Source organism: Pelobates fuscus, chromosome 12 (assembly GCF_036172605.1).
Source record: "Pelobates fuscus isolate aPelFus1 chromosome 12, aPelFus1.pri, whole genome shotgun sequence".
NCBI lineage: Eukaryota > Metazoa > Chordata > Amphibia > Anura > Pelobatidae > Pelobates > Pelobates fuscus.
This window is the reverse complement of record NC_086328.1, coordinates 113,833,470-113,847,047: the sequence shown is the minus strand read 5'-3', so window position 1 is coordinate 113,847,047 and position 13,578 is coordinate 113,833,470. Positions and strand designations below refer to the sequence as shown.

General features: G+C 39.5%; 1 protein-coding gene across 1 annotated transcript in view; it reads left to right on the top strand.

Moving 5' to 3' along the window:
- Positions 1–13,578, top strand: part of SLC22A18 (solute carrier family 22 member 18) — a 78,364-nt gene that overhangs the window by 16,138 nt on the left and 48,648 nt on the right. The window contains exon 4 of the mRNA XM_063437824.1: positions 1,487–1,619. Coding sequence (XP_063293894.1) covers positions 1,487–1,619 — 133 coding nt within the window. The remainder of the gene's footprint in view (positions 1–1,486; positions 1,620–13,578) is intronic.

Here is a 13,578-nt window from a genome sequence, read left to right as displayed (position 1 = left end):
ATAGTACACATGGGGCGTTTCACTGGTTTTACATTTTTGCATCATTTTGATATGCCCCTATGTGTCTCTCTAACCCAGGGGTCCTCAAACTCCGGCCCCCCAGATGTGGCTGAACTACAACTCCCATGATTATCTGGCTATCTATGTAATTTAAAGAATCATGGGAGTTGTAGTTCAGCAACATCTGGGGGGCCGGAGTTTGAGGACCCCTGCCTAACTAATACAAACTTCATATAGAATAAGTGACTGTTGATAGAATTATAATATTTTCTATTTATTTAGTCACTGGAATTAAAAATGAATGATGTTGAAAAGCCCTTAATTTTGCGTAAAAAAAAAGAAAAAAAAAAAAAGAATAAAATATGGGTTGGAACAAATGCCTCTCGGCAGCAAAAAACAGCATATTGAACGTAAGGGGTTATGCAGCACACTATGTCCCTTTAATAAAATGAGCAGAAGAGTTTGTCTCTAAAAACAAACCTGGTGTGCTATGTCACTGCCTAGTGTAGGCTTGCAGGAAGTATCCACAATTTAGAGTAACGTTTGAGAAACCCAGAAATTAAGGTGAGAAAATGATAAAATTAGGGGATGTGAACGTGAAGATTATCTGCAGTTTTCGAAGGAATAAGTCTGTAGAGTTTGTATTCTCCCCTGTAAAATCTCCATAAAATTAATTTATAAGATATGTTTATTCATGTACTGTCATACTTTGGTTTATCCAAGTCACCTTTAATTGACTAAACTTTAAAATGTTGAATGTCATAATGGTGATGCTACGATGACATTGTAGCCGTGTTATAAAATATTCATGTTGACTGGAATCATTACTGTGCAAGGTACAGCAGTGTACACCACACTGTACCACGGTGTTCTCAGACTGCTTGTGGTACAAAACTGTACCTCCCTAACTCCCTAGGACAAGGGATGGGCAACCTTTGACACTCCAGATGTTGTGGACTACATCACCCATGATGGTCTTACAACCATAATGCTGACAAAGCATTAGGGGAGATGTAGTCCACAACATCTGGAGTGCAGAAGGTTTTCTACTCATGCCCTAGGTTTGCTTAGCTGAGAATGATCGAAGTTTCAACCAACATAGTCTTGAAGGCATCTACTTGTTTCTCCTGACCTTTACCCTAGACCAGGGGTAGGCAACCTTCAGCACTTCAAGTGTTGTGGACTACATGCCCCATAATGCTCATACAGCCATAATGCTGGCAAAGCATCATGGGAGGTGGGGTCCAGGACATCTGGAGTGCCGATGGTTGACTACCCATGCCCTAGACCATATGAAGGTTCGACCCTGGGTACCATTTAAAGGTTCTGATATGAATAGGGCTCTTATGGCTTTGCAGTCTGAATAATGCAGAGTTATAACAATCTGAAATACCATGTAAGCCCTCACAATTATTCTTCATTGAAAATGTTTGCATAAATTGTAGATTAGGGATTATTTAATTTTATATTTTGGCTTTCTGTGCAGGGGCTCAGATGATCATCACGGACCTGACGACAGACAAGGAGCGAGCAGATTCACTAGGAGTTCTTGGTCTCTGTTTTGGAATAGGAATCATTATTGGCTCATCCATTGGCGGGTTCCTAGCTACACGATATGGGTGAGGTACCATGTTGAATGTAATTTGTTATATGTGTCTCCTGGATATGCAGAATCTTACTATTTATTGTATGGCTGCTCATAGAATAGTTGTACGATTTAATGACTTTATATAGAACTTTGACATGGGTTAGGTGGCTGCCTACAGAACCCTCATATGGACTAGGTGACAGCCTGCAGAGTTGTGACAAGGATTAGATGAGAGCCTACAGAACAATGATATGGATTAGGTGACAGTCTACAGAACCCTTATATGGATTAGGTGACAGTCTACAGAACCCTGATATGGATTAGGTGACAGTCTACAGAACCCTGACATGGATTAGGTGACAGTCTACAGAACCCTGACATGGATTAGATGACAGTCTACAGAACCCTGACATGGATTAGGTGACAGTCTACAGAACCCTAATATGGATTAGCTGACAGTCTACAGAACCCTGATATGGATTAGGTGACTGACCCAGATATAATTAGGACGCTGCCTACAGAACCATCATATGCTTTGTATAGAGCCCTGATATGAAATAAGCAACTACCTGTCAAGCCCTGATATGGCACAGTCAACTGCCTATAGAGCCTTGATATGGATTAAGGAATTGCCTATGGAAACTTGCTATGAATTTGGAAACTACCTATGGAGACGTGATATAGCTTAAGTGATTGTCTATATTAAAATGCTAAGCAATATGAAAGCAATCTTTAAATTAATATGTCACATATAATGTACTTTTTTGGAACTTAAGTGGGGTGGTAGGGAGAAAATAAATACTAGTAGCCTTGGCCAGTGTCTTCTATAGTCTAAAAACCCTCACATAGAGGTTGTACAATTCAATGCTGTCCCAGGTCCTCCAGTGTCTGTGTGTGAGGCTGGACATGAAGTCCATCTGCCCACCAACAGCCTCTCACACAGGAAATGCTTTGCAGGGGAAGTAGGGAAAGCGCTGACTGATGCACACTGTATAGCCGTTCTTGCAGCTCAATCATTCGCAGGAAGCTGAATACAGAGAACATCCCACCACCACATCCTATTATTACCCAACAGTCATCTTCTGGGATGATGCTCAGTATTTGTGGGCTTGCGGGATGTTCCACAGACTTGCAATGTTTACTGCCAAATGCATGTTAGAGTGAATCAGGGACCAAAAATCATGTTCTCGGCACATCAAGCATTTCCGGCATTGAATAGGCATGTTGGTGCCAAAGAAACCGGCTCAGGTAAGTATTTAACTTCTCTTCTACCACCAAAGAGATAGTCATGTAACCTTGGGGAACTTTGCAAAAAATGCACAGACCCTACGAATAACAATGGTACTTAATATGATAATAACTCTTTTTTTTTTTTGGCAAGATGGCACGATTGTTTGAAGAATTCACAATTCTCAAAAGTTTGAGGAATGAACACCATAACTTTAAATCACAGCAGCTCTACAAAGAATGCTATTATAAACTATAAGATAGAACTGGGGAAAATAGTTTAAACAAGCGTTTCCCAATTGGGATTCCACCAAAAGTTAAAAAAATAAAATGGCCGCGGGCGGCGAGGGAGCCGTGATCTCCCTGCTCAGCTCCCCCGCGCACACAGCAGTGATGCTGGAGCCGGCCTATCACGTCACTCTGGCTCCATCATCACTAAGAGGCGCGCAAGGTAGCTGAGCAGGGAGATCACTGCTCCCTTGCCGCCCGTGGGTCAGCCGCTCAGCAGCCCCACTGGACCCCAGGGACCACTCACCAGTCACCCAGCAGCCCCACTGGACCACAGGGACTCCATGCCAGCACTCCTAAGGTAGGGGGGCTGGGTGGAGTAAAATGTAAAAAAAAAAAAAAGTGTATGTGTATCTGTTAGGGAGTTTGTATGTGTTTGTGTGTCTGTCAAAGAGTAACTGTGTGTTTGTCAGTGAGAGTGAATGTGTGCTTGTCAGTGAGTGTGTATGAGTGTATGTGTTTGTCTGTGAGAATGTATGTGTTCTTGTCAGTGAGAGTGTATATGTGTTTGTATGTATGTCTGTCAAAGAGTATGTGTGTTTGTCAGTGTGTATCTGTGGGTGCAAGTGTGTGTACATGTCACTGTGTAACACGATGTTGATACACTATGACAAAGGGTTCCACGGGAAAAATTAATTGGGGACCCCTGATTTAGACACCTCGCCTAATGGCAGATCGTGCCTAAATTTAATTTAGATTTTAAGGAGCATTGTCAATAATGTAGTATCTCTGGGAAACCAGACTGTTAGCCCACGGGATTGTTGGCTGTGACTTCTGGAAATTTCCTGACACCAGCTAGGGCGCCGTGTGGAAGAAGGAAAGCCAGAATTTGTTTCTGTTGGAGACATGAAGTTGAACGAGGATGGGAATTTTTTATTCATTCTATAGAGTTTATCGTGTAGACTATTGACAGTGATTTGGCTTATATGTAAAACACTGCTTAATGTCAATGTAAATTTTATGTATAGCACATTATTTTTTCCCAGAATATTTAATCTTTTCTTTGAGAGCTGGATAAGACTATTTTGAAGCACATCAGGGTGTACAATTATACTGCACTGTATTAAGAGCTAAGGGTAGTCTCTGTGATATGTGAGTTTTATTTTATTTAAAGCAATGTAATATGCCACATGAATTTCGTTTATGTTTTGTGTTATGAAATGAGGAAAAACAGGATATGTGTGGTTTTGTTGTGCTTTATCAATTTATATTTATGGTTTTGAAACTTTAAAACCAGTTGCTATGTTTCCAATTTTCCTTACGATACACTTTAGATTAATAGGTCGGTCTCCAGTATTTCTGCAAAACGTATAAGGTCAGGGGAATTTCAGTTTTAATTTCTACTCAGAATGTTTCAGAATGTTTCAGAGTTTTCACAGCAGAGTAACAAAATTCATGGCTCTCAAGTTGATTGATTGAAGTAAGGACACATTTCAGGGTACTGGTAAATGTGATGTGCTGATCTGTCCCAGTAGTTTACACTGTCATTTTAAGGGCATGAGTTTTATTTGGTTTTGTTGGGTTCTAATTAAAAAAAAAAAAAGATGGTCTGTAAATCTGCAGTACCACGTACACCCACTGGGGGATTATCTTGATTATACAGAACTTTCAATAATTTGATGATTTTGCAGCTTTTGATTGTATTTGATGTGAGCCAGGATAGGATAGTCGGTGCCTGTACATAAACTTATGATTAGCGATGTTTACATTCACTAAATATGTTTGGTTGACTCTGATACCTTTTCCCACGCTTCTAATAATCTGATTATGTAATACAAAGCTGTAATCCACTGGCAGAGCTAGACCAGGAAGTTGAACACGATATCATTATCCCACGAGGATCCACCAACCTGAAACATTGGGCTTTTGTTTGAATGCCAACCTGTTATGCCTTGTGTTACTCTAATAAAATATCAATTGTATTCTTCCGCTATAATGATTGCCCTCTGCAGTATACGTTTCTATAAATTCCAGTCCCACAATCCCAAGTAATGTCTCCAGTAGATCCAATGTTATTACTCCAGTGTCCATTTATTTGGGACATTATGTCGCCATGTTACATTACATTTTCAGCATTTCACTTAAAGGAACACTAAAGCGTTGGAAAAAGAAACTTGCATTCCTAACACATTAGTGTCCATATCCCTATCAATACAAGCTCCCTGCCACAATTTGCCATAAAAACAATAAAATTATAGGTTAATACTTTCCTTGATCTAGCTCTGTGGCTCCCTTGGCGCAGATTACGTCTCCTACACCTTTGGCATGGAATCCTCCAGAGTTAGTCTAATTCAATGGTCCTCTTACAGAACCCTTTGGGGACCTGATGCGCATGCATGGCTGGCATTATGTGCATCAAATTTCCCTACAGGATAGCATTGAATTAATGTTTTTCTATATGGGCTGCAGCAAGAAGGGCCTCTAGTGGCCGTCATTATTACAGCCACTGGTGGCGTGTTTAACCCTGCAATATGCAACTTCTAAAAAAAACTGCAATGTTTTACATTGCAGGGTGAAACCAACAGGACCACAGCACCACTTTATTAAGACCTTATTGACATTATTGGTCCTTTAAATCAATGATATCACTGGGATGCTTGGGAAAAGAGCTACAAAGTCATAAAACTGTATTAGACAGAGGGTGGAATAAAGAAGGTGTGTCTTTTAACCTCCATAAAACATATGAATACTAAAAGCTTTATTGTCACAGGAAAGGTTAAAAATAGTAAAGTAATAGCTTTCAGTATACTTTGCTAATATGAGTTGTAATGAGAATCTTTGCATCATATAAAAAGGTAAGAAAGAAAACCATCAAATCTACCATTTCTTTCTCAGAATTTAACTTGGGTCACCATCATACAAATCCTGGGATTCAATGGCACGTGTTAGAGTAGCTTAAAAACATGGCTGTAAAGTTTTTTTTAACTCAATTAACAATATACACCTACAATATACAAGCAACGGTGATTAAAACTCAGAAGAAATTACACCTGTTATGGAGTTCAAACAAGCTTCAAACCAGGTGTAGGCAACCTTCGTCACTCCAGATGTTGTGGACTACATCTACCCTGGTAATGTTTGGCCTGCAAGAGCGTCATGGCTAATGTAGTCTACAACAACTAAAGTGCCGAAGGTTGCAGACCTTTGCACAGTACACGTTAACAACATTCTTACGATTCTTGCCCAGCTGCAACATAACTCTCTCTCAGTAAAAGTGTCAAAACACAACTCAAATGTGTCACTGAATATTAATAAGCAGTTACATTGTTGGGGTGTGTAGGATCCCCAAATAATCTAAGGTTAGCAGGAGAGAAATACCTCAAAAAACAGTGAATGGCCTTCCTCCAAAAAGAACAGGTGAATGGGGACCCATATACCACAGTTTACCAGGAGCCTTACAAAAATCACCCCCTCTTTCTCTATCGCATGAGCAGGAAGGGAATGAATGATCCCTAAAACTTCCTTTATTCCTTGGCTTGTGGAGTAAAGGGTACTATCATGGCAAAGAGACACTCACCCCAAGAGTACAATGATTAGAGAACCAGGGAAAATCCTGTCTGCACCCCATATCTATGGCAACATATGGTTTCTAAACTGTAGTAGAGGACAGACATGGTAGGAGATCAGGGGCTTGGGTACATCTGCCATGAAGAAAGATTTAGAATTGAGACTATGAGATTAGACTTCCTTCATCCTGTATTGTGTTGAATGCTTGATGGGTTTGTACTGGTGCCACAACTCTTTGGGACCCTTTGATCCAAGTGATATCAGGGTTAGGGCACCTGTTTGTGGGCAAGGGGTTTGTGGATTAAAGTGCCACCAAGTATATATTTTCTACTGTCCACTAACCGGCCCATGGAGTGGAGGAAGGGGTAGGAGCCACTTCCAGTGCCCTTAAACTTTTTGAGGGATTCTCTGGGGATCCCTGTTCGTTTTGTTTTCCTCTGAAACCCATTGTGGGGTCCGCATTTATTGTTTAGGGTTAAATAACTACTAAGATTTTCTCCAGCCAAGTCCTTTTTCACTCATCTGTTTGACGTTAATGTAACATTTTTCCTTTTAAATTCTTTTTTCCCTCAATTTGGTTTTCTGTTCATTAGACAGACAGACCAAAAAAAATCATTATTATTTCCTAAATTAATGTTCTGATTTATTGTTCAAAGACTGGTAATCACAGCAATAAAAAGATTTAATCACTGATCCATTTTTTTGAAAGCCAGTTTCTTTTTTTTTTAATTCAGTGATATTTTGTAACACTGATAATTACCTTATGTTTCCATTCTTTCAGTGATTTATATCTTCTTCATCCTTATCCGGATTGTGCCAATACAAATAGTGTTGATCATGTGTCCTCTTTGTCTGTGTTAATATTCTTGGAGAGTTGTCAGCTAATACTGGGTGTTCTAATTCACTGTTAATTTATGGATTTCGTTTGGGGCTATGTTACGCCCTGTTTGGGTGATTTGCTTTGTTTTGTGTGACTTCTGCACCACCCATAAACACTTCGAAATTGTGCAATCTGATATTCACAAATTAGCCTGGCTTATAAAAATCTGCTTATAAGCTGAAGAACCAATGCTATATCTTACATTGTATTGGGGTGAAGAAGGGTGGCTCAAATCCCTACAATTCCTGTGTCATTAATTTGAGGAAGACATGCTACTGACAATGATAATAACAGAGGGACAACATCCTTTAGCATAGTACACATTGCTATTCAAAATGTGGACGCTCACGGTGTGAGTACTTGCGTTTGACTATATGCTTTCAGGCTGTTTGGGTGAATAGGCTGGTTATAGGGGTCTTCAAGAGAACTTCCATGGGTGGTATACTTATCTTTTCTTCTTTCTTCCTCCTTGATAAATCTACTTTCCATAATATGTTCCACTAAAAGAATTGGTAAGAATGGGTATGTTTCTATTCAAATAACAAGACTCTCATGATGCCTCTCCCATTTGGAAATATTTAGGAAAGGATTTCAGCATTGGTACGTGCTGTTACCCCACAGATTGACGTGTATCAAGTGAAATTGTAGCGACTTGGCCTGTCCACTCACAGTCCCGGACTGGCCATCGGGCAAACCTGATGGATACCTGGTGGGTTGTGATGGCTATGGGCAATGGGGGGGGAGATCAAAGTAGGGGTTCACACAAAACTCATCCTCTCTGACTCCACATCCTCCTGCTGGGCTGCTGTAAATTAAAATGTCCAGGGAGAGGGTGCTTACTTATCACGTCATTTTGGCATGATATTTCCCAAACCAACTTACCCCTCCAGCTATATGTATATTAATTAGATATGTTCTGGACTGAAATGCCAATATAAGTTAAGCACATACTCTACATACTCTAGTGGCAGAGAAAAAAAAAGCAAAATCTTGGAGAAGTCCATCTGCCCCAACTGCCCCCAATGTTCAAGCAGCATTGAAAGTAACTAGAACCTAGACAAATTGTCTAACTGGATCACAGGAACATGCAAGAAATATGAAAAACTTTAAAAACTCGCTCAAAATGTTTCTTTTGTCCTACTGTCTCCTTTCTTCAAATGTTATATGCTTCAGTCAATCTGCTACCAAAGACATATTTTATGACAACCATGTATGAGGTATACTATATTCTTACATGTAATTGCCATAGGATTGTAATATATCTGTTGTTCTATCTTTGTATTCTGCAAAATGTTTATCACATCGACACATGGAAAAAGGTCCATTCATTATTATCAGCTCGTCATAGAGGAAGGCTTATTAAAGTGTTGCCAAAACTATCACCCTTAATTTTCAGCACATTTTGGCTTACCTTTATTCAGTTTGTCTGTTTCATTAATCTTTCCTTCTTTTTGCACCCTTTCTATCATTTTTTCGAAGACACAAGAGATTTAGCAATCTTTCAGTCTTTTTTTTCTGATAGAAAAATTATATCTAATTTCTCTTTTTTTTCTGCAACTCTAAACCTGGTGGTCTTGCATAATGGAAATGTCTCCTGAAATATGCAGAATTTTCTATGAAGAAAACCGAGACTTTTAAAATCACTTTTAGAACACTTAATTAAATTAATGATAGAATTTAAAAATCAGTTTTCAGAGCACTTTGATAGATAGACAGATTCTCTACATTTCGCAAAGATATGGGTAGAATGTGACTCTAGCAAGAATGGTGGCTAGTCCAGTTGAGCTGCAGCAAAGTTCACTTAGTCAAATACCTATCCTAATTTCACGGCAGCTCACATTCTAGAGAACAAATGGCTTCACCTGCCAGAGGCACTTATCTGTTTAAACCTTATATTTACATGAAAGAAGGTATGTGGTTGATTTCCCTTTTTCTTTTTTCTTTATTTTTCATTTAAATGCTTAAACTGCTTGAGGGTTTAAGAAATATTCCACACATATCAACAAAGAGATACGTGCACATGACCTTCTAGAAGGTAATATAGTAACTTGCAGTTCAAATCATAGTGTTATATTTATTCAAAAATTAATATTGTAGGTTTGGTAGTTACATTATTGGGTTATTTGATGCAAATTGTTCTTGAAATCATCAGATGGCCTGATTCGATCACTTCTCTATTTAGTGCTCTAGGTGTATTGTGGTATAACTGGACACATTTAGATGGATCTTGTAAGGAGGAGATTGTGACGGAAGCTCCAGTGCCACAGCCTTCTGAAGAGCCTCCAGTCCACAGACTATGGGCCCAGTAATTGTTGTCCCCGTAGTGGTGGAGACCCGGCTGCTTGTTGTATTTATAATAGAATTTCCAGGTCCAGCGGCCCATGGTCTGCAGTTCTTTATATAGTGTTCTTATGAGTGCCTGTTTGTTTCCCCCTATAATTTAGTTATATATATTAAATTGAATGTATTGACTGTCCCGGTGGTATGTGCCTTTCCACGCCTCCTTTTCCATGTTTTATTGGTTTCCCAGCACAGCATTGTCCCATTGTTCCACGGACACTTCCAGACCAGTTTAAATTGTTCCATGCCGCTATTGGTTGACTTGGGATAGTAGTGTGATTGGTTGCTATCCCAAATTCATGCTGCTATTGGTTGACTTGGGATATGTAGTGTGATTGGTTGCTATTCTAAGTCCATGCTGCTATAGGTTGACTTGGGATATGTAGTGTGATTGGTTGCTATCCCAAGTCCATGCTGCTATAGGTTGACTTGGGATATGTAGTGTGATTGGTTGCTATTCCAAGTCCATGCTGTCATAGGTTGACTTGGGATATGTAGTGTGATTGGTTGCTATTCCAAGTCCATGCTGCTATAGGTTGACTTGGGATATGTAGTGTGATTGGTTGCTATTCCAAGTCCATGCTGTCATAGGTTCACTTGGGATATGTAGTGTGATTGGTTGCTATTCCAAGTCCATGCTGCTATAGGTTGACTTGGGATATGTAGTGTGATTGGTTGCTATTCCAAGTCCATGCTGTCATAGGTTGACTTTGGATATGTAGTGTGATTGGTTGCTATTCCAAGTCCATGCTGTCATAGGTTCACTTGGGATATGTAGTGTGATTGGTTGCTATCCCAAGTCCATGCTGTCATAGGTTGACTTGGGATATGTAGTGTGATTGGTTGCTATCTATAGCCAAGTCTATACTTCTAATGGTGGTCTTGGGTTCACTGTTTGTGAGTGGGTTACGGTGGAGGACCTGAAGTGGATCTTTGTGTTCCATTGTAACTCTTTTGTATGTTGGGGGTATAAACAGATGTGCCGATTTTAATAAAGGTTGTTGTTGTTGTTCTCCCCTGCACTAAGTGTCGTCTAGTGCTTGGGGAGGTGAGCTATGATCACTGAAGCTCCATTTCTTCCAACCTAAAGGGACTTGAGCGGAGATACTAAGCCGGAGAATTGGAGCTCCACTACAGAGGTCTAGTGACCCCAGGAATATTGATATTGCTTTAAAAAGAACATTTAGTTTAAGCAACTCATGAAACTACAAAACGTACAAGAAATTTGCTGAAGCATTAAAGGGAACCCATAATTTCTGAAATGTGTGGATAAAATGGTCAGCTTCAGATAGATAGAATTTAATATATAGGCTACGTACCTGACAATGTATAGATTGAAATATATACTGAGCCCATTGTACAGCGCTACTGAATCTGCTGGCGCTATATAAATAATAAAATAATAATGTGATCTTTGTCTCCACATCTACCACTGTGGTCGCCACAATGTATTTGTGTGGATGGACCTGAGATGGATAATTGCAGTTATCTCCTGTAGGTCGAGTCTCAGGGGCCCGCCTGTTTGTTCAGGGTCTATTGGGTCATTTCCAGATTCTCAAAGCCCCTAGGGGTTCAGGGTCAGGATTTCTGTTTTTATACTCTCCAGTTTTGTGTATATTTCCTCATTCTCCAGGGTACAAGGGCATGTTCCCAGTGACTCTACAAGACTTTCTAGAGGGTTGCATATCCAGATTCTCAGGGTTTCTAGGTGCATATGCAGAATATCATGCTTCCTGGGTACATATCCAGATTTTCAGGATTCCTGCGTATATATCCAGATGCACAGGATTCCTGAGTATATATATATATACTGATTCTTGGGGTTTCTGGGTGCATATCCATGTTCTCAAGCTTTCTGGGTAAATAACCAGTTTATCAGTATTCCTTGGTTTATATCCAGATCCACAGGGTTTCTGGGCACAGATCCAGCTTCTTAGGGTTTCTGGATACTTTGCCAGATTCTCAAGGTTTCTGGGTACATATCCAGATTTTATGTATCTTTTAGCACACAGTCAGATTCTCACAGTCAATGGATGCACACTGCCAGATTCTTTAAGTACATGTGTAGATTCTCTCAGTATCTGGGGGCACGTTATCAATTTGAAGACTTTCCATATACAATGAGCAACAGTACTTTCTCTGCTAAACAAAAATCATTTATTGCATTTGGAATAGTGCCAAAACAGGGGTCAATAAAACCAGACAATAGCTCCTCCTAACGCGTTTCATGCATGTGAACGCACATAATCATAGCTATTTTGGCTTTATTTCATATGCAATTAAGGATTTATTTTGTACAGCACAGATGGTGCAGTTATTCATGATATGGTAGGAGAGTCCCTGGATCTGGTCTTCAAATTTATTATTGTTTCCCATGACCTTAGTGGCTAAGTTTCTGGTCCTGCTACAAAGAGGTGAAACTGAGAGTGGACACAATGGGATACTGTAATTAGTGAGTAGGGCATCTTAGTACATTTGCAGCATTAAAAGGACACTATAGTCACCAGAACAGCTATAGCTTAAGGTAGTTGTTCTGGCGAGTGTAGTCAGTCTCTGCAGGCTTTTTAATGTAAACACTGCCTTTTCAGAAAAAAGGAAGTGTTTACATTAAAACCTACGAACACCTCTAGTGGCCACTCTAACAATCTCAGACAATCCAATGCTTTCCTATAGAAAAGCATTGGATTGGCTGAGATCATCACTTCTGATTAAGTCAGCCAAGGAGGCAGATCAGGGGAGGATGCAAGTGCCGGCAGACCTACGTGGCACTGGAAATAAAGTAAGTTTTACAGCTATTCAGGTGGGTCAGGGTGGATTAAATTGGATATGTTTGTGTTCCTGACCCTATAGTGTTCCTTTACGTTTTCTGTGGGTGTATGCCCAAATTCTATGCCAACGTATTTCCATTTAAATACTCTAATTTCAACATATAACACAATGTAGCCTTCCATTCTCAGTAACTAAAGTTTCTTTAAGTATCCCTTTTTTGTTGGTTTTTTTCTTCAGAAATGAATTAGGCCCAGAAAATATTTTTTATCGAAAAAGTAGCAGTTCGTCTGATAATCACTCAATGTCACGTTATTCCAGTGTGATCTGTCAAGGTGTTAAAATTATACATATGAATGCACATTGTTTCATCCTTTAAAGATTCTAAGATTCTGCTCTGGGCTACATGTATACTGGGTTAAACATGCAAACAGAGCACTCAGTGACTGTTACAGGCTTTCTAAAATAGGTCAAACTGCCATGGGTAAATGGTAACATTTGAAATATATCTTTAGATTTATCTAGAGTTAATATTACTAAAAAAAAAAAAAAAAAACACTGAATAGCCAGTGTCGTTCTTTATAGAAAAGTGAACGAGTATCCCTTAAAAGAGGTATGACACCTTTTCAATACACAAGCAAGCCAAAGTAGAGTTTGGGATCTAACTAGCTGTGACTCATGTAATGTCTTTGCATACATACATCATTCCTTTAGATTTGTGTTCATTTTTAATTTATGTATTGAGGATTTTGCATCTTATTGTAATTATTATGGTGCCACAGTCTCTGTGTGTTAAAAAGAGTTCTACTGGAACGTAAATCCTGGTCCATCTGCTGAGGTTGTGTTAAAGGGCCACTCCAGAGCCCAGACCCCTAAACCACTTTAGCTTGCTGGAATTCTTTATATGTGAAGAGTGTTTCCTCTTTGTTTGTTTTTTTTTTTGCTTGAAGGGAAGATGTCAATAGAAATTGGCACTTCTATA